This window comes from Daphnia pulex, chromosome 7 (assembly GCF_021134715.1).
Source record: "Daphnia pulex isolate KAP4 chromosome 7, ASM2113471v1".
NCBI classification, from domain to species: domain Eukaryota; kingdom Metazoa; phylum Arthropoda; class Branchiopoda; order Diplostraca; family Daphniidae; genus Daphnia; species Daphnia pulex.
In genome coordinates, this window is record NC_060023.1 from 1,995,103 (window position 1) to 2,019,015 (window position 23,913).

The 23,913-nt window shown below is 39.9% G+C and overlaps 4 protein-coding genes and 3 long non-coding RNA genes across 8 annotated transcripts; 3 read left to right on the forward strand and 4 right to left on the reverse strand.

Moving 5' to 3' along the window:
• The first annotated feature begins 412 nt into the window (after positions 1-412).
• Positions 413-1,569, forward strand: LOC124197287. Its single transcript, XR_006876087.1, has 5 exons — positions 413-578; positions 663-853; positions 907-1,046; positions 1,208-1,403; positions 1,505-1,569. It is a non-coding gene; the product is annotated as an uncharacterized LOC124197287 (long non-coding RNA).
• Positions 1,570-4,598: 3,029 nt separating this feature from the next.
• On the reverse strand, positions 4,599-4,958 carry LOC124197292. The gene is made up of 3 exons (XR_006876092.1): positions 4,899-4,958; positions 4,717-4,819; positions 4,599-4,659 (listed from the first exon to the last, which is right to left on the reverse strand). It is a non-coding gene; the product is annotated as an uncharacterized LOC124197292 (long non-coding RNA).
• Positions 4,959-9,173: 4,215 nt separating this feature from the next.
• LOC124197288 lies at positions 9,174-10,330 on the reverse strand. Its single transcript, XR_006876088.1, has 5 exons — positions 10,165-10,330; positions 9,890-10,080; positions 9,697-9,836; positions 9,340-9,535; positions 9,174-9,238 (listed from the first exon to the last, which is right to left on the reverse strand). It is a non-coding gene; the product is annotated as an uncharacterized LOC124197288 (long non-coding RNA).
• Positions 10,331-13,181: 2,851 nt separating this feature from the next.
• On the forward strand, positions 13,182-14,867 carry LOC124197295 (sulfotransferase 1B1-like). Of its 2 annotated transcripts, XM_046592667.1 has the most exons (8): positions 13,182-13,302; positions 13,393-13,649; positions 13,712-13,811; positions 13,870-14,014; positions 14,085-14,211; positions 14,276-14,370; positions 14,441-14,621; positions 14,737-14,867. In XM_046592667.1, exons 2-8 carry the CDS (start codon positions 13,436-13,438, stop codon positions 14,859-14,861), a joined length of 987 nt encoding a protein of 328 aa, XP_046448623.1. In that variant the 5' UTR covers positions 13,182-13,302; positions 13,393-13,435; the 3' UTR covers positions 14,862-14,867. The 2 variants fall into 2 exon arrangements, with proteins under 2 accessions (XP_046448623.1, XP_046448622.1); XM_046592666.1 differs by having other exon boundaries at positions 13,226-13,649.
• Positions 14,868-14,934: 67 nt separating this feature from the next.
• Positions 14,935-17,787, reverse strand: LOC124197294 (lipase member K-like). The gene is made up of 13 exons (XM_046592665.1): positions 17,362-17,787; positions 16,964-17,283; positions 16,806-16,867; positions 16,569-16,696; positions 16,368-16,482; positions 16,147-16,309; positions 15,989-16,072; positions 15,774-15,932; positions 15,626-15,710; positions 15,443-15,543; positions 15,320-15,364; positions 15,168-15,251; positions 14,935-15,106 (listed from the first exon to the last, which is right to left on the reverse strand). The coding sequence occupies exons 2-13, from the start codon at positions 17,156-17,158 to the stop codon at positions 15,047-15,049; spliced, it is 1,281 nt and encodes a 426-aa protein (XP_046448621.1). The 5' UTR covers positions 17,159-17,283; positions 17,362-17,787; the 3' UTR covers positions 14,935-15,046.
• A 119-nt stretch (positions 17,788-17,906) lies between these two features.
• On the reverse strand, positions 17,907-19,685 carry LOC124197296 (neurotrophin 1-like). Its single transcript, XM_046592668.1, has 3 exons — positions 18,973-19,685; positions 18,668-18,862; positions 17,907-18,593 (listed from the first exon to the last, which is right to left on the reverse strand). Exons 1-3 carry the CDS (start codon positions 18,985-18,987, stop codon positions 18,117-18,119), a joined length of 687 nt encoding a protein of 228 aa, XP_046448624.1. The 5' UTR covers positions 18,988-19,685; the 3' UTR covers positions 17,907-18,116.
• LOC124197298 (neurotrophin 1-like) lies at positions 18,473-20,436 on the forward strand. The gene is made up of 3 exons (XM_046592669.1): positions 18,473-18,603; positions 19,508-19,585; positions 19,679-20,436. The coding sequence occupies exons 2-3, from the start codon at positions 19,568-19,570 to the stop codon at positions 20,267-20,269; spliced, it is 609 nt and encodes a 202-aa protein (XP_046448625.1). The 5' UTR covers positions 18,473-18,603; positions 19,508-19,567; the 3' UTR covers positions 20,270-20,436.
• The last annotated feature ends 3,477 nt before the right edge of the window (positions 20,437-23,913 follow it).

Here is a 23,913-nt window from a genome sequence, read left to right on the forward strand (position 1 = left end):
AATCAGTCGAGTGAGGATCTCCGACACGGCAACAACTGCTCTCTTCGTTTTAATATCAGTTTGCAATCATGGGTAAGTATTCAACTTTATATCGAGCCGTGAATCAATTCTATATTTTTTTTTAGTTGTATATGACCAGTTATGTTCGAAAACTAATTTACAAATCGTTGATTGTTTAGTTGATAATGGCGTTGGGTTGCTGTCGGGTGTTGTATCGTTGATGCCGAGCCCGAAAGAGAGAAGGCGATAGAAATCAATCGAGTGGGCATCTCTGACACGGCAACTGCACTCTTGGTGTTATTACCAGTTCTCAATCAGGGGTAAATATTTTGTATTTTTAAATGGAGTTTTATATCAATTTCTATTTCCTTTCTATGCATTAATATGTCCGATTATATTGAACATTGTCTGGTAAACTATGCCGTCGTGCTGCACTACACACAACAACTGATGCTGCTCCGAGCTACTAAACCGAAGCCTCGAAGTATTATTCTTCCCCGAGCTACGCTACCAAAGCGCACAGGTGCTACACCAACGAGTCTCCCAAGTACTACTCTGCTCCCAGCTACTACACCGAGGTATCTGAGTATTAACCTCGTGTTGAAGAATCTAGTCAAGTTATTTGACGCAAGTTGCTTAATGGGAAAATTTCTTACATTTAGCCAAAAGTAACGGTCTGAAGGTGCTCAAAGTTTTTGCTGAGGACGGTATTAGGTCGAGTCCTCCCTAAATGAGCGAATGGACAACCGAGAAGTTGAATGCGGAAAGTGTTAATGCGTTGCCCAAAGCTAATGTTGAGGGTGCAAGCTTGGAAGACAATAAGGTTCCATTGATCTTTAACAATGGTCGAAAGGTAAACAGTTATTTCAATACATGTTTTGTTAGCGATGTAAATTATTTCATCAGGTTTAAACTGGCCATGTTGTCGTTGCTGTTGGTTTGAACGCAAACACGGATTTGGCTGTCGCTTCTGATTTGGAAATCGATTCCAATTTTGGCAGTTATCGAGTCAATGCTGAGCTTGAAGCAGATCAAACGTCTGGTTGGTAAGAATCCTTGAACATTTTTCATTTCATATTAATTTTAATACAGTTTGTGATAATCAACATCGACTGCTCTGATATTGCTAGATAGTGTATGAAGTTTTTGTAAAGTAATATTACACCTTTGGTGGTAAATTTAGATTCTAAATTTTGTTTTTATTAAGCTAGAGATGCTGCCTGCTTTTATGATATGAAATTGCATCGTCGTCGTGTGGAACATCATGACCACGCTGTTGTATCAGGGCGATTGGCTAGAGAGCATATGATTGGCAATGCATGCATGCAACATGGGTGAAGGACTGCAGCGCAATATTTGTCACTATCTGCATTCTTAGTCGTATTTTCAGTACGCAATCATGGGTAAATATTCTATTATCTAGAGTTTTGTATCAATTTATTTTTTTTCTCAGTTTTAATATGCCAGTTATTGAATGTAAATGTTCTAATAATTTACCATCTAGTTAACTATGGCGTCTTGCTGCTGTATGTTGTATCGTTGATGGCTGGGTCAACCATTGGTGTACCGATGTCTCCTGGGTATTGCAGATACCAAGCCGCAACGCCGCCGCCTTCCTACACAACAACAACATACGCAAAGACCGGTTACCACACCACCAAGGCTGCAGAATATTACACCACAACTTATGATGCCCCGGGCTACTACATCGAAGCCTTGAAGTATAACTCTGCCCCGAGTTGCCTCAACAAAGAGGCTGAGTACTACACCACCAAGGCACCGGAGTACTACAGCACCAAGGCGGCGGAGTACTACAGCACCAAGGCAGCGGAGTACTACAGCACCAAGGCAGCGGAGTACTACAGCACCAAGGCAGCGGTGTACTACAGCACCAAGGCAGCGGAGTACTACAGCACCAAGGCAGCGGAGTACTACACCACCATGTATGCTGTCTCAGCCTTTTACACCGAGGTTTCCAACTACTACTGTGCCTAGCTACTACACCGAAGCTCCAGCTATTACACCACCAAAGCGGTAGAGTACTACACCGAAGCGCCCAAATTCTATCTGCCCGAGCTACGAAACTACATTTGTGGAGGCCCAGTACTACGTAGTACCTACTTACTACACAGTGAATGATCCTTAATACTACGTTGGACCGAAATACTGCTCTGAGTCTACAGTTTACTACACCACAACCTACGCTGCCCCTAGCTACTAAACCAAAGGCGCTAAGTACTACACCGAAAAGGCCGAATATTACCCAATGACGTATGCTGCCCAAGTTTACTACACAGAGGAACCCAAGTTCAACTCTGATCCAACCAACACCAAACAGAGGATCCGTTTTACTACACCACCAAGGCTCCTGAGTATCACAATGCAACCTACGCTGGTCCCAGTTACTACTCTGAAGCTCCAAAGTATTACTCTGCCCCGAGTTACTACACCACTAAAGCATTTGGATATTAAACCCCGACAGTCTACGCTTTTTCAGTTTACGAGAGAAAGTCTCCTAAATACTAGCCGAAATTTCAGTTTGATTTAATTGTGTTCAGTTTTGTCGGTCATATCATACTAGTCACTGGTATTGTGGTTGTTCTTAAATGAGAAAATAAATATTTTAATGACGGTAATCTTCAATCATGTAAGACTTCTCTTTACACCTCCAAGCCATTGCGATGGGATTTAATTTCAAATGTGGTGGAGTGACTTGCTCTAGTCGCTCTGCATTCGGAAACTTTCTGGTGCTTGGAAAAACTCCATTTTCAGGTTAAATTACGAAAGACTGTTAAGGGTTTACTCTAAATTAGTGAAGTTTGTATTTTCAACTCAAGTCACTTGACAAAACTTAAAGTAAATGTAAAACTTCAAAGTTGTAAGACAAAACATTAAAAGGAATTGCTTTGTTATCCCACCTCCACCCACAATTCCACCACATTTTACAATCACATACATACATATATACATACACTTACGTTAACCCGTTGGCTGCCACGCCATACAACCCGTAGGTTGCTCTCTACTACTCTACGCGCCACGTCTGAAGGATCCATGACCAAAGGTGGGACTTGCCATTGCTGACAAGTCCGTGCTGACAAGGGGGGGACTAAGGTGCATTGCCTTATAACAGGCTTGCCTTGCGGCAAATTTTGGGCTTGGCGACTCTCCGACCCCGCGGCTTGTAAACCACGAGACCGAACAGCGCGGCCCGTGCAGGGGAGAACAAAGGCGTGGCAGACAACGGGTTAACTAACACTAACACAAACGTAGTAATACCAACAATACGATGATCCACGTTGATGACGAGTCTCGGTGTCGGTCGCGATTCCACCGAGTTATGTTCGCACCAGGAGCAGGGGCAACATCCGACGGAGACCGGTGACGACTGTTAAAGATGACAATATCCATCTTCTCGACGTCTCCTCTGCATTACCTGAATAAAAACAAAACAATTCTTATTAAGTTACATGCCAATAAAAGTTACATAATAGTCACATAATACATATAAGTTCATTGATATGGTTTTTTTGCTCAAAACTTCAAAGGCGCACTTTAAATTGCTTAAAATCTACCTAACAATGTTGAGAACTGTACACATAACAAAGCTCACTTGCTAGTCTTTAAAAAAAATTCCGGAAGTAGACCGGAAGTAACCACAGCGCCTCAACCATTGAGCTGTCATCAAATTAAACCACATTTTCGTGATCCCCATGAAATTTGGGGTCGATTAGGTGTGATATAAACGAAATCCAAAATTTGGCCAAAATCGAGAATTTTCCTGAACTATATATAGTTCAGGAAAATTTTCAAAACCGGAAGTACGCGTACGTAAAAAACACAACATGAACTTTACCACAAATTTTACGAGGATCACGAATATGTGTTTCTTTTGTGCGTCAGATCAATATTTACTAAACTACTGAAAGAAATGAGAAAACCGGAAGTAGAAAAAAAACACATTTTTAAAAATCTAACAAGTGAGCTTTGTTGGGGAAATAGTTATCGTTAGTTATCACTAAATATTTCAACAAAATAACTGCCAATAAATGTTTAAAAAGATGTGCAAAGTAACTGAAACTGACTGTTTTGACAGCTGCAAACTTTTAAAAAGCCATCTAGCGTTACAAAAAAGAAACGTCCAAGTAAAACTTTGTTTGCGCGCAAAAAGGGCCTGATTTTGGAATTATTACACAGACACAGAGTTTGACGCAACTAGATAACTAGTAGATAACCTACGAAAATAAGTCAACTTTTCGGGTACCTGGGCATAATCCCGTGGTGAGTGACGGCAGGTGTGTCACAGCAACTGAAGGATCCAACTCGCCAGTGAAGCAAGAAAAGTTATTTTGCAGCATAAGAAGCACTGAAGCAGTGAAGCTAGATGAGCGTACGTCGGGAAGATAAGGATGGAGAAGAACGTTGGTGGAAGTCCATCTTCCGTCATGGACAAAGGGCAGCATTGGCTTAAGGATCTCTTACTTGCTCTGTAAAAAAAATGTATTACATTAATGAAAATATAACAGTTAATAAAGCATGACAATCTTTACCTTTAGTCCTTTACGAAGAAGCACACTGAAATTTTCATGATAAAAACCGTAAAAATGGAATCAGAGCAACCAACAGCATTACTACTCCCCATGTTGAGATTTCCTGATGCTAAAGAAAGTGTCATGAAGTGTTGCAGTACCATGGTGATAGGTGGTTTATGCTTACCTTTATCATATGGGTGATGAATTTAGTAAGGCATCAAACAGAACTGGAACATGTATGCATACACACGGCATTTTCACGTCACACTCTTCATGTCACTGAAACTCTAAGTAGCAATGGGGCAAGGAAATTCTCTACATTATTTACAATTTTTACAAATAAACCTATGAGAAATATAACTCTACCTATCTATCAGCTGGGTTGCCTTCTGAACAGAAGTAGAAACAGCCATAACAACAAACATGCTGTTGCAGGTTACACCACCAAAATTGCGAGATTCAGAAAAGATCCTATGGTTCATGAGCAAGAACACCTATATGTTACATGAAAATCTGAATTGTAATGGTCTGGTAGCAGTAATGGGAAATACCTTATCTCAGCAGATTTGTATTCACATGAGCTTCAAACATTGGTTTTAGGCTTTTGACAGCATGATGGGTCTAATGGATTGATATTTGATAGTGACTGAGCGCTAAGTGAACTTGTTGGAATGACTGACAGTATCCATCTAAAATTTGAAGAAATTAGTTGGTACAGTATAAAAATAAGGAAATTAGGTCAAGATAAACCTACATATGATATGAAGTTCAATTTGGTATGTGAAATCACAGGAATATAAGTATTAATTGGCATCCAATTGTTTCGCCCATTTCCCCTCGTTTCACGATGTAAAATAACAACAAGGCGACACTGGCGACATCTAGTAATGAGTTTTGAAATTGGTTGCACAGTCGCAGCTCAAATTATCGGAGTTCTATTGTCGCGTTTCGAGTTCTACTGTCGAGCACTGGAGTTCTATTGTCGGGTATTTTAAATTAAAAATTAAATATTGGGGTTCTATTGTCGGTGGAGTTCTATTGTCGGGTATTTTTAATAATATTGCAACCAACTTTGGATTCAAATCTCGTTACTAGATGTCGCCAGTGTCGCCTTTGTTGTTGTTACGTCGTGAAACGAGGCAAAAATGGCGAAACAAATTGTAGCTAATTAATACTTATATTCCTGAGATTTCATATACCAAATTGAACTTCGTATTATAAGTAGGTTTATCTTGACCTAATTTCCTTATTTTTATACTGTGCCAACTTATTTCTTCAAATTTTAGATGCTTAATGTCAGTCATTCCAAAAAGTTGACTTCTAAGCGCTCAGTCACTTTCCATCCAATAGACCCATCATGTTGTCAAAAGCCTAAAACTCATGTTTGAAGCTCACATATCGTGGAATACAAATGTGTGGAGACAAGGTATTTCTCCATTACTGCTACCACACCAACCATGTCAAATGCCTTACTAAATTCACCCACATGATAAAGGTAAGCATCAATATAACCTATCACCACGCTACTGCAATACTTCATAACAATTTCTTTGGCATCAGGAAATTTACCTCAACCTAAGGAGTAAAGCTGTTGATTGCTGTGATTTCCATTTTTGCAGTTTTTTATCATGAAAATCCTCAGTGTGATTCTTAGTATAGGTAAAGATTGAAATGCTTTATTAACTATTATATTTTCAATTCATTAATGCATTAAATTTTTTTTACAGAGTATGTAATAGATCCTTAAGCCAATGCTGACCTTTGTCCATGAAGGAAGAGGGACATCCAGCAACGTTCTGCTCCATCCTTATCTTCCCGACGTACGCTCATCTAGCTTCACTGCTTTTGCTGCTACAACTTGTCTTACTTCACCGACGAGTTGGAACACTTCAGTGGTCGCTACCCTTTGCTGTTACACACCTGCAGTTACTCACCACGGGATTATGCCCAGGTACCCGAACAATTGACTTATTTTCGTAGGTTATCTACTAGTTATCTAGTTGCGTTAAACTCTGTGTCTGTGTAATAATTCCAAAATCAGGCCCTTTTTGCGCGCAAACAAAGTTTTACTTGGACGTTTCTTTTTTGTAACGCTAGATGGCTTTTTAAAAGTTTGCAGCTGTCAAAACAGTCAGTTTCAGTTACTTTGCACATCTTTTTAAACATTTATTGGCAGTTATTTTGTTGAAATATTTAGTGATAACTAACGATAACTATTTCCCCAACAAAGCTCACTTGTTAGATTTTTAAAAATGTGTTTTTTTTTCTACTTCCGGTTTTCTCATTTCTTTCAGTAGTTTAGTAAATATTGATCTGACGCACAAAAGAAACACATATTCGTGATCCTCGTAAAATTTGTGGTAAAGTTCATGTTGTGTTTTTTACGTACGCGTACTTCCGGTTTTGAAAATTTTCCTGAACTAGTTCAGGAAAATTCTCGATTTTGCCCAAATTTTGGATTTCGTTTATATCACACCTAATCGACCCCAAATTTCATGGGGATCACGAAAATGTGGTTTAATTTGATGACAGCTCAATGGTTGAGGCGCTGTGGTTACTTCCGGTCTACTTCCGGAATTTTTTTTCAAGACTAGCAAGTGAGCTTTGTTATGTGTACAGTTCTCAACATTGTTAGGTAGATTTTAAGCAATTTAAAGTGCGCCTTTGAAGTTTTGAGCAAAAAAACCATATCAATGAACTTATATGTATTATGTGACTATTATGTAACTTTTATTGGCATGTAACTTAATAAGAATTGTTTTGTTTTTATTCAGGTAATGCAGAGGAGACGTCGAGAAGATGGATATTGTCATCTTTAACAGTCGTCACCGGTCTCCGTCGGATGTTGCCCCTGCTCCTGGTGCGAACATAACTCGGTGGAATCGCGACCGACACCGAGACTCGTCATCAACGTGGATCATCGTATTGTTGGTATTACTACGTTTGTGTTAGTGTTAGTTAACCCGTTGTCTGCCACGCCTTTGTTCTCCCCTGCACGGGCCGCGCTGTTCGGTCTCGTGGTTTACAAGCCGCGGGGTCGGAGAGTCGCCAAGCCCAAAATTTGCCGCAAGGCAAGCCTGTTATAAGGCAATGCACCTTAGTCCCCCCCTTGTCAGCACGGACTTGTCAGCAATGGCAAGTCCCACCTTTGGTCATGGATCCTTCAGACGTGGCGCGTAGAGTAGTAGAGAGCAACCTACGGGTTGTATGGCGTGGCAGCCAACGGGTTAACGTAAGTGTATGTATATATGTATGTATGTGATTGTAAAATGTGGTGGAATTGTGGGTGGAGGTGGGATAACAAAGCAATTCCTTTTAATGTTTTGTCTTACAACTTTGAAGTTTTACATTTACTTTAAGTTTTGTCAAGTGACTTGAGTTGAAAATACAAACTTCACTAATTTAGAGTAAACCCTTAACAGTCTTTCGTAATTTAACCTGAAAATGGAGTTTTTCCAAGCACCAGAAAGTTTCCGAATGCAGAGCGACTAGAGCAAGTCACTCCACCACATTTGAAATTAAATCCCATCGCAATGGCTTGGAGGTGTAAAGAGAAGTCTTACATGATTGAAGATTACCGTCATTAAAATATTTATTTTCTCATTTAAGAACAACCACAATACCAGTGACTAGTATGATATGACCGACAAAACTGAACACAATTAAATCAAACTGAAATTTCGGCTAGTATTTAGGAGACTTTCTCTCGTAAACTGAAAAAGCGTAGACTGTCGGGGTTTAATATCCAAATGCTTTAGTGGTGTAGTAACTCGGGGCAGAGTAATACTTTGGAGCTTCAGAGTAGTAACTGGGACCAGCGTAGGTTGCATTGTGATACTCAGGAGCCTTGGTGGTGTAGTAAAACGGATCCTCTGTTTGGTGTTGGTTGGATCAGAGTTGAACTTGGGTTCCTCTGTGTAGTAAACTTGGGCAGCATACGTCATTGGGTAATATTCGGCCTTTTCGGTGTAGTACTTAGCGCCTTTGGTTTAGTAGCTAGGGGCAGCGTAGGTTGTGGTGTAGTAAACTGTAGACTCAGAGCAGTATTTCGGTCCAACGTAGTATTAAGGATCATTCACTGTGTAGTAAGTAGGTACTACGTAGTACTGGGCCTCCACAAATGTAGTTTCGTAGCTCGGGCAGATAGAATTTGGGCGCTTCGGTGTAGTACTCTACCGCTTTGGTGGTGTAATAGCTGGAGCTTCGGTGTAGTAGCTAGGCACAGTAGTAGTTGGAAACCTCGGTGTAAAAGGCTGAGACAGCATACATGGTGGTGTAGTACTCCGCTGCCTTGGTGCTGTAGTACTCCGCTGCCTTGGTGCTGTAGTACACCGCTGCCTTGGTGCTGTAGTACTCCGCTGCCTTGGTGCTGTAGTACTCCGCTGCCTTGGTGCTGTAGTACTCCGCCGCCTTGGTGCTGTAGTACTCCGGTGCCTTGGTGGTGTAGTACTCAGCCTCTTTGTTGAGGCAACTCGGGGCAGAGTTATACTTCAAGGCTTCGATGTAGTAGCCCGGGGCATCATAAGTTGTGGTGTAATATTCTGCAGCCTTGGTGGTGTGGTAACCGGTCTTTGCGTATGTTGTTGTTGTGTAGGAAGGCGGCGGCGTTGCGGCTTGGTATCTGCAATACCCAGGAGACATCGGTACACCAATGGTTGACCCAGCCATCAACGATACAACATACAGCAGCAAGACGCCATAGTTAACTAGATGGTAAATTATTAGAACATTTACATTCAATAACTGGCATATTAAAACTGAGAAAAAAAATAAATTGATACAAAACTCTAGATAATAGAATATTTACCCATGATTGCGTACTGAAAATACGACTAAGAATGCAGATAGTGACAAATATTGCGCTGCAGTCCTTCACCCATGTTGCATGCATGCATTGCCAATCATATGCTCTCTAGCCAATCGCCCTGATACAACAGCGTGGTCATGATGTTCCACACGACGACGATGCAATTTCATATCATAAAAGCAGGCAGCATCTCTAGCTTAATAAAAACAAAATTTAGAATCTAAATTTACCACCAAAGGTGTAATATTACTTTACAAAAACTTCATACACTATCTAGCAATATCAGAGCAGTCGATGTTGATTATCACAAACTGTATTAAAATTAATATGAAATGAAAAATGTTCAAGGATTCTTACCAACCAGACGTTTGATCTGCTTCAAGCTCAGCATTGACTCGATAACTGCCAAAATTGGAATCGATTTCCAAATCAGAAGCGACAGCCAAATCCGTGTTTGCGTTCAAACCAACAGCAACGACAACATGGCCAGTTTAAACCTGATGAAATAATTTACATCGCTAACAAAACATGTATTGAAATAACTGTTTACCTTTCGACCATTGTTAAAGATCAATGGAACCTTATTGTCTTCCAAGCTTGCACCCTCAACATTAGCTTTGGGCAACGCATTAACACTTTCCGCATTCAACTTCTCGGTTGTCCATTCGCTCATTTAGGGAGGACTCGACCTAATACCGTCCTCAGCAAAAACTTTGAGCACCTTCAGACCGTTACTTTTGGCTAAATGTAAGAAATTTTCCCATTAAGCAACTTGCGTCAAATAACTTGACTAGATTCTTCAACACGAGGTTAATACTCAGATACCTCGGTGTAGTAGCTGGGAGCAGAGTAGTACTTGGGAGACTCGTTGGTGTAGCACCTGTGCGCTTTGGTAGCGTAGCTCGGGGAAGAATAATACTTCGAGGCTTCGGTTTAGTAGCTCGGAGCAGCATCAGTTGTTGTGTGTAGTGCAGCACGACGGCATAGTTTACCAGACAATGTTCAATATAATCGGACATATTAATGCATAGAAAGGAAATAGAAATTGATATAAAACTCCATTTAAAAATACAAAATATTTACCCCTGATTGAGAACTGGTAATAACACCAAGAGTGCAGTTGCCGTGTCAGAGATGCCCACTCGATTGATTTCTATCGCCTTCTCTCTTTCGGGCTCGGCATCAACGATACAACACCCGACAGCAACCCAACGCCATTATCAACTAAACAATCAACGATTTGTAAATTAGTTTTCGAACATAACTGGTCATATACAACTAAAAAAAAATATAGAATTGATTCACGGCTCGATATAAAGTTGAATACTTACCCATGATTGCAAACTGATATTAAAACGAAGAGAGCAGTTGTTGCCGTGTCGGAGATCCTCACTCGACTGATTTCTGTGGCATTTTCTCTCTCCTTTTATACGATTTTTTTCTCACCCTCACCCCCTAAGTCTTGCGGCTATTTTACCTGCTTGATAATGGTGCAACACGTGTCGTTCGCACCCAACCTCTTCACCATTGCATGACACGTAATGATCTCCATGACCTTCAATTGAAGGAAAACTGGCCTTTCCTTCTGCAGGTTGACGTTGTTGGGGATGGGTCTACAATAACCAATATTAAAAACAAAACAAAATGGATGTAACACGTCTCGTTCTCACCCAACCTCTTACACCACTGCATGACAAGTTTTACGTAATGATCTCCGTGACCTTCGAGCGGGAAGGACATGCACCCAACCTCTACAGCACACAAAATATAGATAAAACATTAAAATAACCAAATTTGAAAAACTAACGTTTTACGTAATGATCTCCGTGACCTTCGAGCGTGAGGGAAAACTGGCCTTTCCTTCTGCAGGTAGAAGGCGCTGGGGATGGGTCTACAACAACCAATATCAAAATGAATACATCAAAATGAATACATCAAAATGAATACCAAATGGTTACGGCTTAAAACTCACTTTTTAACCAATTGACATCTGAGTCATTTGACTCGTTTCTTCGGTGAATGAATAAATCTTCCATTTCGAACCGTTTGAAGGACAGCAGTCGGCTATTTTTTTAATATTTCTCTGCAACCTTAGCTAAATTTCAAACACATGATTAATCTATATTCATTTAATGATGTGCACACAGTTGAGCCTTGTTAGAAACCTCTTTTCTGAATCTGGGTCAATAAGTTCTCAAAAGTTGTAAAAATATTAATACTGGACTAAATGGACAACTACGTCACTGGTTACCATCACACTTCGTACAAAAGATACTGTTAATTTCTCAAGTAAAAAATGGGTTACAAGAAATATTGACAAAAAACAAGTAAGAAAAGTTGAATAAGCGACAAGTAATTCCTGATTGATGATTCCTGTGGCCACACAGGAATCAGAAAATCTGTCAAACAAGGAATGATGCAGGCACATCTAACTAGAAGAAAAAGTAGGCCTAATAACCTGAATGGAAACAAGTATCAAAAATTGGACAATCCAAACCACAAGTACTTCATTCAGAAGCCATACCATACCTATATCCAAAGCTAGTGCCCCAATATGGCCCAATAACTTCTACCAACTTCATACCACCAACTCCATAACCTACATAAAGATAAAAGAACAATCAGTTAGAAATCAACACTAACAAAGATTAAATAACACAAGATCACCTAATATGAAACTGAAACGCCAGAAACCGAACTAATCCATAGCAGTCCAGCGGCGTTCCCGTAAATCCTTCATTGCATGCTTTGACATTGAGATATGAGTAGATAAGTAATGATAAAGAATATATAGGAACAGATTGCCAGGAATATTACATAGGGTTATAATCATCAAGTGGAGTTAGGAATCTGTTAAGGTGTCTGTTTAGGGAGCAAGGACTTGTATGATTTATGACGCATGACATTTTCAGCTAATGACTTGGTGTATTGCAACGGCGGAGTGCAAATCGGCCCTGTTGTACTACATGCCACTGTCCAGTTTCACTAAAAACAAAGACTATTACAAACTGTCAGCGTAATCTTACTCCCTGTATGAAAACGCAGTGCGGAGTCCAGGAATAGTTAACACTTCCGTTAAGACCATTTAACAGAACTGTAGGCTGTGACCTAATTTGGTTGAGGAGGATAGCGAAAGTTCTACCAACCGCATTAATCTAAATGAGAAAAAAAATAGAAAATTTTAGTTTAAAAAATAATACAAGATTGGAAACGCTGATTTGGAAGTGACTAGGGTCATTGATGGAAGCGTTGTCCGAATTCGAGTAAGTCTTGACGAGCGCGAGATAAATTGCTTGTTCCAAAGATCGCTGCGCCGAGTTTAGAGCGGGGTAACATCAGGTGAAGTAGCTTCTCAACAATCAATACTTCGATACTCCTACTCGATTCCACCTAGCACATCATCAAAAACATGGACATCAAAATAATTATACAGACTTTCCGTTTCACAAAAAAAATCATTAAACTCGACATTTGTTTTCCTAATATCTTTTCTTCACTTGGGGGAAGTAAAATGTCACAAGCACGATTGTGTAAAATATTTTTTTAGTTTTTTCCCGTTTCCTCATTTATCTTAAATATACTTGTCAGAAAGAGATGATGATTGCAGTTATGACTAAAGTTCTCACCTCCTTTTTTCAATGGTTCTGCTAATTATTTTGGGTATAGTAAGTGAAGATCAATAATAAATCTGTCGGGATTATTACTTTTTTTTTTCTTTTTCAAATTCTGATTCCGTTTCTTATTGAATAGTTGTAAAATCCGAATACAGATGGCGATAAATTCAATTAATGCCAAACGTTATGTAGCCTAAGCAACTAAGAATGCGAGTCATGCTGACGATGGTGCTGACTAGCTGTCACTTTTACTAACGTCGTCCGTACCGAAACCCGTAACTTTCTCTCGTTTATGACATTTATCTTCTTTATAGTGAGCGCTGCTAGTCCTATACAAAGTGGGTCCAAGGTAAAATCACACGGGTAAAAAGAGAAAGCTGTGTTATACAACAGATAGAAAGCAGAGGATCCTTTATAACGACAAAATTTCCCACTAAAGTGCAGTCAGTGTGTTCGAGTCGGTTAAAACGCGCATAGCAACAATGTCGGAAGAGAACTGGAAATTCGAATACCATCAAATACCCAAAACCCTCACCGAATCCTTCAAGGAATTATTCACTGGTTACGATGAAGGTCTTGTGCGGATGGAACCGGGCGGATTTGTCACATCTCCCACCTATGCCAAACACGCCGAGAAGATTTACCGAATGAAGCCGAGGAGCGAAGACGTTTGGCTTCTCACTTTTCCCAAATGTGGTGAGTGAAACAATATCTCAATTAAATTAATAAAACAATAAATTCAACATCATGCAAAACAGGAACTACATGGACTTGCGAGTTGTTGTGGTTGCTACAAAATAATTGCGATTACGAAACAGCCAGCAAAACGGGACTTACCTTACGAACTCCATTCTTAGATTAAGAAGAATCCGTTTTCCTGCATCTTGGAAATGTTCTAATTAACTTGTTTTATCAGGATGCCTTATTTGAGCACCAAGATGCAAACGATGAGAGAGATGTTTATGAATGTGGACAAGGTGGAACAACTTCCGTCGCCCAGAGTTATTCGACCGCATATGCCGATGTACCTGCTTCCTCCTACTCTGCTCGACACCGCCAAGGTATTCCCGATTATCCTCAAAAAAACAAATTTTAAAAGTTAAATTTATTGAAATTGTTGATTGAATTCAGGTTGTTTACGTGGCCCGCAATCCAAAGGATGTTATTGTGTCTTATTATTTTCACCACAAGTTGATTAAGTTGCATGGATTCACGGGAACTATGGATGAATTCGCCGAATTCTTCATGGATGACGAAGGTATTAAAAAACCTCTGCTCTCCTTAACCGACTCGTAATAGAATTTTGTCACTGCTCGTTCCAGTATTCAATGCGCCGTACTTTGCCCACATTTTGGAAGCCTGGTCGAAACGTGATCATCCCAACATGCATTTCATGTTCTACGAGGATATGAAGAGGGTAAAGTTCTCGCTCATTTATTCTGAACAACGAAAATATTAAAATCACGTTATGTGTGTCATGGTAATAGAATTTACGTGGAGAAATCGAGAAGGTGGCCGCTTTCCTTGGAAAAACCCTTGGCGAAGAAGAGCTAGTCAAATTGACGGAGCATTTGAAATTCGATAATTTTAAGACAAACGAATCTGTCAATAATGAATCGGGGAAAAAGACTGGCGCTTTCAACCAGGAGGGAAACTTTATCCGTAAAGGTAAGTGAACAGAATATGAATAGAGACTCAAAATACCTTAGTTATGCATAAGCTGCATTAGCTCTTGCATTCTATTTCGGCTACTTTCAATTTCTGGTATTTTTCATTGGCGCAGGTAAAACGGGAGACTGGAAAAATCACTTTAGCCCAGAGTTGAACAGCCGGATCGATGCTTGGATAGAGAAAAATTTAGCCGGAACTGATCTGAAGTTTGTCACTGAATTAGAATATCAAGATTAATTTTTTTTATCATGAAAGTATATGTACAACGATTTATTTTTTTCTTTTGGATAACTCATACCATTTTGAAATATAAATAAAATTTAGCATTACGAATGAAGTTATTTTGTTGGTTGAAATAATTGTTAAATGTACAAACTGAACAGGAAATGTAGCAGTTAATGGAAATAATGTAAGTACTGAGTTTAGGGAGGCGGTAAAAGAGAAAGTACTTTATCGTAAAGCCTTTCTTTGACATCTGTTCCCTATATTGAAAGTGAACGATAAATCATGTTGTTAAAATTTACGTTCTTGTTAGCGCTTTACCCATAAGAAATCGGCGTGGTTGTAATCATTTAACCGTGTAGAGCCTTTCAGATTTCCCAGCTGCTTTAGAAGCCAATCCACGTCCTGAAATATTTGATAGATTTTATTACTTTACTACGCATTACGTAAAATGACAATTTCGTTTTTATTACCAGTGGAGTGACAATTCGGTCACTTCCTCCCGAGAAGACGTACACCTGTTTGATGTTGAAAAATATGAGAATCCATATCAATTTTGTGAAAAACATTGCATAATTTGCTTTGTTTTAGGATACCGGAGCTGTAACTTTTGCTAGGACATATTCCATTGGTTTAAAAGATCGGTACCGCATCAAATTGCCTCTCCATCCGTAGTCATATGCCTGAAATCTTTCACCTGTTCGCCAACAAATAACGAAAACAAATATTGATTTTTTTAGCGCGATTTGAGCCTTATTCTGTTTTAAAACATAATTTACCTGCAAAGTAATTTTGAGAAAATTGAGCCATAACGGGTACCGATGTTCCTTGAAGATAATTGGATCCCACCAGAGGGATTAACTCCTTTAAAAAAATTTATATTTCTTTACATTTATATGTAATCCTTTTTCTTTTATTAAGTCTTACCAGTTCTATGTTATCCGGATTCGGTCCAGCAATCGCGTTTAACAGTTTTCTACAAAACCTCGCTTGACTGTATGAATGATCGCATACGATGTTATATAAGAGATCAGGGATCCCTGCACTGTCAAGCACTCCCCAAGTCCGAGTCATCCTGAGGATACCCTAAAAATACATTTCTTTTTACAGATTGAATAATGTTTGAAATTATTGATTTTTACCTGAATAAGTTTACTGAGCGGAGTCAAAATTCGAAATAGGGGGGTAGTGAAATGAGCAAACGAAGAAAGTGGTGCAAGGGCTATCTGGTCAATAAATAGAATAGGATTAAAACATTACGTAATTATAGTTCAATCATTTTTCAATTTTCAAATCCAACCATTATATCGATTTTAGCATTAAGCTCCGGATGCTTGACCATGGCGATGAAGAATACTCCGCATCCCAACGAATGGCCTATGTAAGACAATTTCGACTGTCCTGTCTCCTTGAGTATATAATTGATGAAGGAAGGAATGTCATAATTTCCTATTTCGTCCCAACTGATGAAAAAATAACTTCAATTAAATAATAAATTCACAAAAGTTTAAGCTTTCGTACCTAAATTTCCAAAACTGGGCTTGTTTAGGACTCAGTCTGATGTGACTTTTTGAATATCGGTTGCCTCTGAAATTACCGAGCCACACATCGTACGACTGAGCCGCCAATAATATGGCTAAAATTTGGTCCGGTACAGGTTTTTAAAAAAGTTTCGCCGAAATTAAATCTTGTGGGTTTAATTTTAATGATGTATATAATTACCGAGGGAACGACTAGATGGATTGACGACCCAAGTACCGGAAGATTCCACGACCCCATGCATAAGAAGCACGACTTTCCTATTAGTACTGGACGATTTAGGTGGTATTCGGTGAAGTTCCAGAATGTACCTGTAGAGCACCGAACGGTACATAATCGAGTTAAAATCACCACGTCCAGTATAAGGGGGCAATTTTCCTTTCAATCAGACAAAATAAAATGTATGTAAATCAGACCTACCCGTCGTCTGTTGTCACGTGATGAACCTCAGCAGGGTACCCGCGGTGCTTGATTACTTCCGGCTGTGTATAATAGAGAAATTCCGACTGAAATTAGAACACTGCACGCGGGATTCGAGCGAAACTTTTTTTTGGAAGATTTGAAATTGAATATTGTACTGGTGTGTAGGAGGATTCAACGTTTTTGGGTAGACGGTCAAACAGTCTGGCGCGTTGTTCTTCCGCCGTCCTTCGCCAATATTTGAGTACCCCACGAGCGTGATGGCCCACTGTAGTGTAGCTGGTCCCACCTAAAATATTTGCGGTCAACGTTAACAAATAATAGAAACACTCGAGCCTTCGACTCAAAATCATGACGACGGCCTTGCAGCAAACACGGTGAGAGACTGACGCGCAGCAGGTCTCGGCACTCGCACTTCACAATTCTGGAAACGATCATATTTTGGTGGCCCAGTCAAGCAGGGAAAAAAAAGGTAAAACTACACAAAAAGAAAAAAAAAATTAAAATGAGAATCACCGTACAAGAGCACAGAAATGCCACTGGCAGTTTTACGCACAAACAACAGCGAAACTCGCTTCTTCTATGACACTTAAAGACGTAGTCTTTCAACCTTTTTCTTCTCCCTCTTCCTCTGAGTCTTTTTCAATCAAAAATGAAATTTTTGCGTCCCTTACCAAAATTAGCTCAAGATAGCCGGTAGCCTACTTTGGGAAAAAAAGCACAGTTATTCACGGATCATGGAGTTCGGAGATTTGTCCTTATATACGAATGATGGAACTGGTTCGAATATACCGAAATTACGCACGGAATTTTAAATACTTAGCTGGGTTTCTGCCAATAAAAATTTTTGCATGAAATCGAAATAACCAGCTTATCAACTACACACTGAAAAACGGGTAGAATTTAAGTTAACTACCGGTGCGGTAGTTCCCCGTCCGCGTAATAAGGAGCAGAGTGATAACGGTAAATTTAAACAGCTGCCAAGCTGTATATGATTTAAAAAAGAATAAATATGTATACCAACTTCCTACACCAAACGGGTGCACCCGGGGCAGCATCGATAATTGAGGAAAATGTGGCCGAATATCAGCTGACGTCATCGTGAGTTAACGCTTTATTAATTTCTCTTTTACCAGTTCGATACGTTGTTAGACATGTCATTATTCAATGAACAAATAAGTTTTCATGTTCACCTTATAATAAAAAGGAAGTAATTATCAAGTAAATAAAAGACGTACTTTTCGTTACTTGTGAGAAAAATTTTAGGCTAATTAAAGGAAAGATTAGTATTATCTATAAGGGATCATTGGCTCAATGAAGTTTAACGGAAATGTGGCAAGAGCAAGCCGATGGCAGTTTGTAAATGTCAATGAAAATTCCCTTTTTGGCATCGCAAGGATCGAAGGACAACATGCGCTGGTAGACGTACTTTTGCAAGCATTTGCTGCCATAGCAAGGAGCCAAAGTGCGGCAAGGGGAGCCGGAGAACAAGCAAGTCTCAACACGTTGGGTCTGCGTGTATCCCGGCCAGGCGATATCTTGAATGATGGCACGCCATTCACCGTCAACGTTCAGAGCGCGCAGAGGGCGGGCGTAATGGACATTGCTGGGACAAATGTATCCTTCCTCGCCAATCCAGTTGGCCTTCTCGAAAGTCTTGCCCGTGTAGTTGGAGTAGTCGTAATGTTTCTCCGATAAAGATGTCAGTCCATCGACCAAGTTGTCGGCCGACTGTTTGGCAATATCATAGTACCTCTGCAGCACCAACGGGTCGTACTTGATGGCACTCTGAAAGCAGGTAATGATTTTAATTAATCATCTGGGAATAATAAGATAAAATTTTTATGGGAAATTGGACTTACCCTGATTTCTTTTTCGGGGTATTCTGCGTCTGTGAGACAGAAAGTTTCAGTGCTGTTTTCCGAACACTTTGGTGCCTTGCGAGGGTTGCAGTTATCGGACGGAACTGCTGGGTAGGCAGGTTTTGAATAAGTTTGGGGATCAGCATCCGGTTCCGGCACAGCAACAGCTCCAACCAATACGGCAGCCAAACATAGCTAGAATTTGAATGTGATTCACACTTATTATTAGTAAAACTGCAACAGATCAAAATTTTGTAAAAATATTAAAGAAGGAATCTTCATTAAAAAGTTTGAAAACTACTTACCAATGAAGTTTTCATTCTTTAATAAAGGGTGACTAATTTTAAAAGTGTACAAACTGAGTTGATGACTGTCAGCTCTCAACTGATGCAGTTTACTCAGAACAGGCGAGGGTTTTATACATTTGCATCTATCGGTGATCAACGCCACATCTCCATTGTGGTATTTTCGAGTTTGGGGTTTACAAAATACCAAAATTTCGAATTTGAGTTTCACTAATGAACCTGTCTTGTTCCCTTTTGAAATACTCACTTTCATTAATGAGTTTGTCCAAATTTGAATTGGTCAAATAATCGAAATTAATTCATCACAGTCCAACTTGTTTCCTGTTGATCTTAACCACAACCTCACAATGTGATCTGCCCATAGCCACTTACGACTTACCATAGAATTTCGAACTACTTCAGATGACTCGCCATACCTTAATCTCCCAATTAGTGAAATTAAAATCAGTCAACTGGAAAGTAAAAGCGACTGGAACTTTTTTGCGGTAGTGGCAGGGCACAATATAAAGTGCGCTTGGTTTTTATTTTGAATTAGTTGTTTTCTAACCATACTGGAGCCTGTATAACCAAAACTTTTCTAGCTGTTTGTCACAAAATGTCTATCAATTCATTAGTAAGTTCTAATTCACAAAACAAATTCAAACCTAAATTTGTGTGCATAAATAATAATTACTCTTCTATTACTTCCCAATGTTTTTGGACACAGATTTTTACTTCGTTGTTGGTTGGAGTTTTTAGCTCGCCCGATCCCAGCTACAATAAACCTTCATACGCTCCGCCAAAATACGAGCAAGCAGAGGTTCCGCACTGCGCCAAAAACACTACAAAGTCTTGGTGCCTGGAAGACTCGGAATATCCCCTTCAAGAGGTCAGAGATGCTCTGGACCAGCATTACCAAAGCGTTCTGGCTTTCTACAAAGATAAACTGGCCAACACAGACAATTCCGTCGACGGATTGGATAAACTGAGTGACGAATTTTACCTTTGTCCGAGCTCCACCGAGTACGTCCGTCCTCTACGGGCCATTAACGTCGAAGGCAAGTGGCGGACCATCGTCAATGGAGTAGAGTCCTACGGCGTCAAATACACCCAGACGGCTCGAGTTGAGGAATGTGACGTGGTTATTGGCACTGTTTGCCCACTGGTCCCGTCCTGCTACGATTCCAAATGCATCCAGAAGAACATCTTCCACCGTTTTTTGGTCTTCAATCCCAGCGATTACGCATTTCCTTTCACCATCGAAAAATTCAAGTTGCCTGGCTCATGCGGATGTGCAGTTGGGGCTTTTAAACCTTGACGACCACCATAAGCGTTCCTGAACAATTTTGTTAAAATGAACAGAGAAAATTAGATTTACTGCAGATTGGAACTTCAGATTACATCAGATAACACATTTAGATTAAATTTATGGATGCTGTAATGTGGTTTTAGTTGTAAAATAATAAATTCGAAATAATAATTGATCTTTTTAAAGTGGTACTCGTAAAATATCAAGAACTTGATCGAAAAGCTTTTCTTTGTCATTGCTTACCGTTCCCTTTAGACCCAACTAAATACAAAAAGAATATTACTGAAAATGTTCTTATTAAATGATAAATAACGATTAAATAAAATAACGATCACAGGATTTCAAGTGCAATGTACCCAATTGAAATCAGCGTGATTGTACTCGTACTAATGCGTGTCGGGCCCTTTACATTTTCGAGTTGTCCCAGAAGCCAATCCACGTCCTAGAAATTAAGGATAAATTTTCAAAATAGTATACCAACAATAGTAATTAAAAAAAATTATGTGTACGTCATCTACATGCAGCACATATCGAAGAAAAGGATTAAACAAATTCGGTTATCTTTTGGACGAAGTAGCTGAAAATTGTTACGACACGTTAAGTGTTGAACACAGCAAAACTGAAATTCATTGAGTAAACAGAGCTTTGGGCGTAAGAAACGTGGGGTGCTTAAAACACCTTCAGAGATCAAACATTGGCAACTTGAGAACAAATTTTTCTAAGTAAGTGGCACAATCTTGTTCCCACTGGTAAGAAAAGCTACGAATGGGGAACTAAGGATAGGACATGTGTGATGTGTGCAATTTTGCAAATATGTCAAATAAAATCATGTTATATTCGCAGTATATAAAAAATCAATATTACCACAAATTTTGAAGAAAAAAAACAAGGACCGATATCAAATTTTCTGTCCACTTTACCCACACAATGAATCAAAACAAAACTTAACCTTGCAGTGGAAGGGTTAAGGAGCTCTGTTAAGTGTTATGTATAAAAGAAAGCCTATGAAACGACACCATTGCAATTTGCAACTAATAAAAAAAACACGAACGATGCGAATAACACATAAAGTCATAAACGGGCAAAATCTAACAAGGTAGCTGACACTATGAGAACTATTGGACTAGCCTTGTTGGTTAATTTCTGTTGCAGTAAACTGATAAACTTAAGTAAACCTTCATTAAATCGAATAACACTTAATTCAATTTCATAACCTGAGAGCAAACACTTGTGGCCAGGGCCAGACCACCAAGTCGCCAACTGAACGCATGGAGCCATGGAGGAAAATAACAGAACGACGACCTTGAGAAGTTTCTTGCGATGAAATAAATTTTCATTTAATTCTAGTTTTTTATTAATAGGAGACGTACACAGTACACACACACTTTTCGTTCGGAACTTTTCATTTTGATTCATTTAGATTTACACACGAAATTATTCCAACATCAAAACACGACACTTTTTAGTTTCAGACAAAAGTCTAAGATGTTTCGAGGTGCACGCGGACAAAACTAAACACGGCGTGTGTGTGTCACAAACCGTATTTATCATGTAGATTAAAGACCAATCAATTTTACTGCTATTATTGTACTTTTAACTCATTTCCATTTATTCCATCTTACACTTCCAACTGCCCACGGCTATAGGAATAGGCGGGAATTGGATAGGAAATGAAGCGACTAAAACGCCATTTTGTTTCAAGTTGAGAGGTGGGGTAAGCAAATAATTATGGGGAAGAATTCTTGCGTGTCATTTGCATGATAAGCAAATAGTTATGCCTAAAACGCACACCACACACACACGAAATCTGGACTTTGGGGTTCTATCCATGCAGAGAAAATTTGCATGTGCTAATTAGTTTTATATTCCCCTCAGCACATTCTCATTATCCCTTCCTGCTTCTTCGTTCACAATTAATTGTTGTCATACTTGAGCCACTATAATTAGAAACTAAGCAGATTCCATCATTTCAACCAAAATCAATATGCGCATCCTTTTTCTAAATCCCCCCGCAGTTTCAAATCAAACGTCTTGATTGACGAAACAGCCGCAAGATGGACATCCCACAGAAGGGGGAATGGCCGGGAATACCAGAGAAAATGCATCAGCAGCGAGTATGTCAATTAATTGCCACATCCAATCTCCACCAATGTCATTCCAACAAACCTCCCCGAACCGGAATTTCCAGCGTCATTTCGTCCGTCCATGTCACCCTGCGTAGTTACAATCTTGCGGATGAAATCGCCCAAATCGGCGTGCAGTGTCAGCACACGCACGAGATAATCTGATTTGTTCTGAACGATCCAACCGACTGGAAAGGCAACCGACGCAATTGTCGGCCTTCATTTGGACGGAAAGATTTTCCTTGTCTGGAACAACGGAACTCGATCCCCCTGGAAATGAAACATTAACGTGTGTTCTCCGGCGGTACCCTGGAAATCGGTTCGTGATGCGTCCATCAGTGCAACCAACACTTTTCCGGTAATTTGGATGTGGCCATTTTCGGGACTGAAAGGATTGAAAGGACTTTGGGGGGAAGTCGGTGCGGACAATTGGTCGACAAGGATTGACGCCTTTGAGCTCCTTTCATCCGATCCTAACAGCTGTCTGGAGAGTAGATATACAAGCACGTCAATGTCCCGCTGACAAGAGTTTTGCTTACATAAGAGCTCGTTCCCTTTTGGACGCATTTGAAACGTAATCCAACCCGTCAGACTGGAAGCAAAGTCTCCCTCCACCATTCGACATAATCTATAACCTTAAAGACTGCTGGCCCAGTTAGTCAATAAGAAATGCACTCGGCGGCAGCCACTCACGCACAACACAATTGACGCATCTGAGTGTACGAGCTAAAAAGATCTCCGTTGCCGGCCGCACTTTTGGGTGGGTTTCCCGGCGAAAAAATAATCCAAGGACGATATCAAACAAGTCCAGCAGTTTTGTGTGTATACTGCGTCAATCATTAAGATCAAAAGAGCTTTCTCGCCAAAGTGGGAATACAAATGGGACTTTGATGGGGGGATGCTGTGCAAGTCGTTGAGTCCCGTGACTGGAAATCCTGAAATTAACGAACTAATAATAACGCCATTGAGGAAGAGAAAGACGTGATTAAATCCGGAAACAAGCCCATCAAATTATCTAATATTTGGAGACACAATTCTATCCGCCCCGAAAAAATCATTTCAAACGTCACCCGTAGCTTGAACGAAAAATGATTATTAAAAAAACGTCCCAGATGTCACGTTGAAGATATGGGGAACTCGACAACTTTCACTTAATCAAATAACTCGGCGGAGAAAGTTTCCTGGAATTCTGCGACGAACACAGCATCAAAACTATTTGCAAAATGATCAAAGTTCGTTTCGTTCATTTGAAATTCCCGCCGCCGTCGGCGAGGAACATCAAGAGCAGCAGGCGGAGGATGAAAAACGAGGGGAAATCGATGCCAGACGAAAGTGTCCATCAATTCGACTGTCTGGCTGAGAGGGGCCGTTTCGAGGTTCATCTTTGAAGTTGACGTTTCAGGTGTTACACGGGACACATCACGCGGGAGCCAATGGCCTCATCAGAACCGCCAAATAGCCGATCGATGAGACCGGGAGAACATCTGATGCGATTAAATTGACGACTCTCCCAAGAAATCCCCCGAAAAA

Coding starts and splice junctions, on each gene's coding strand:
- LOC124197295 (XM_046592667.1), top strand. CDS start 13,436: ATGTCGGAAGAGAACTGGAAATTCGAATACCATCAAATACCCAAAACC. Junction 13,812..13,869: donor TTACGAACTCCATTCTTAGA/TTAAGAAGAATC, acceptor TTGTTTTATCAG/GATGCCTTATTTGAGCACCA. Junction 14,015..14,084: donor CTCTGCTCGACACCGCCAAG/GTATTCCCGATT, acceptor GATTGAATTCAG/GTTGTTTACGTGGCCCGCAA.
- LOC124197294 (XM_046592665.1), bottom strand. CDS start 17,158: ATGATTTTGAGTCGAAGGCTCGAGTGTTTCTATTATTTGTTAACGTTG. Junction 16,868..16,963: donor TTGAATCCTCCTACACACCA/GTACAATATTCA, acceptor TATTATACACAG/CCGGAAGTAATCAAGCACCG. Junction 16,073..16,146: donor ATGCTAAAATCGATATAATG/GTTGGATTTGAA, acceptor TTTATTGACCAG/ATAGCCCTTGCACCACTTTC.
- LOC124197296 (XM_046592668.1), bottom strand. Junction 18,594..18,667: donor ACCCCGAAAAAGAAATCAGG/GTAAGTCCAATT, acceptor ACCTGCTTTCAG/AGTGCCATCAAGTACGACCC.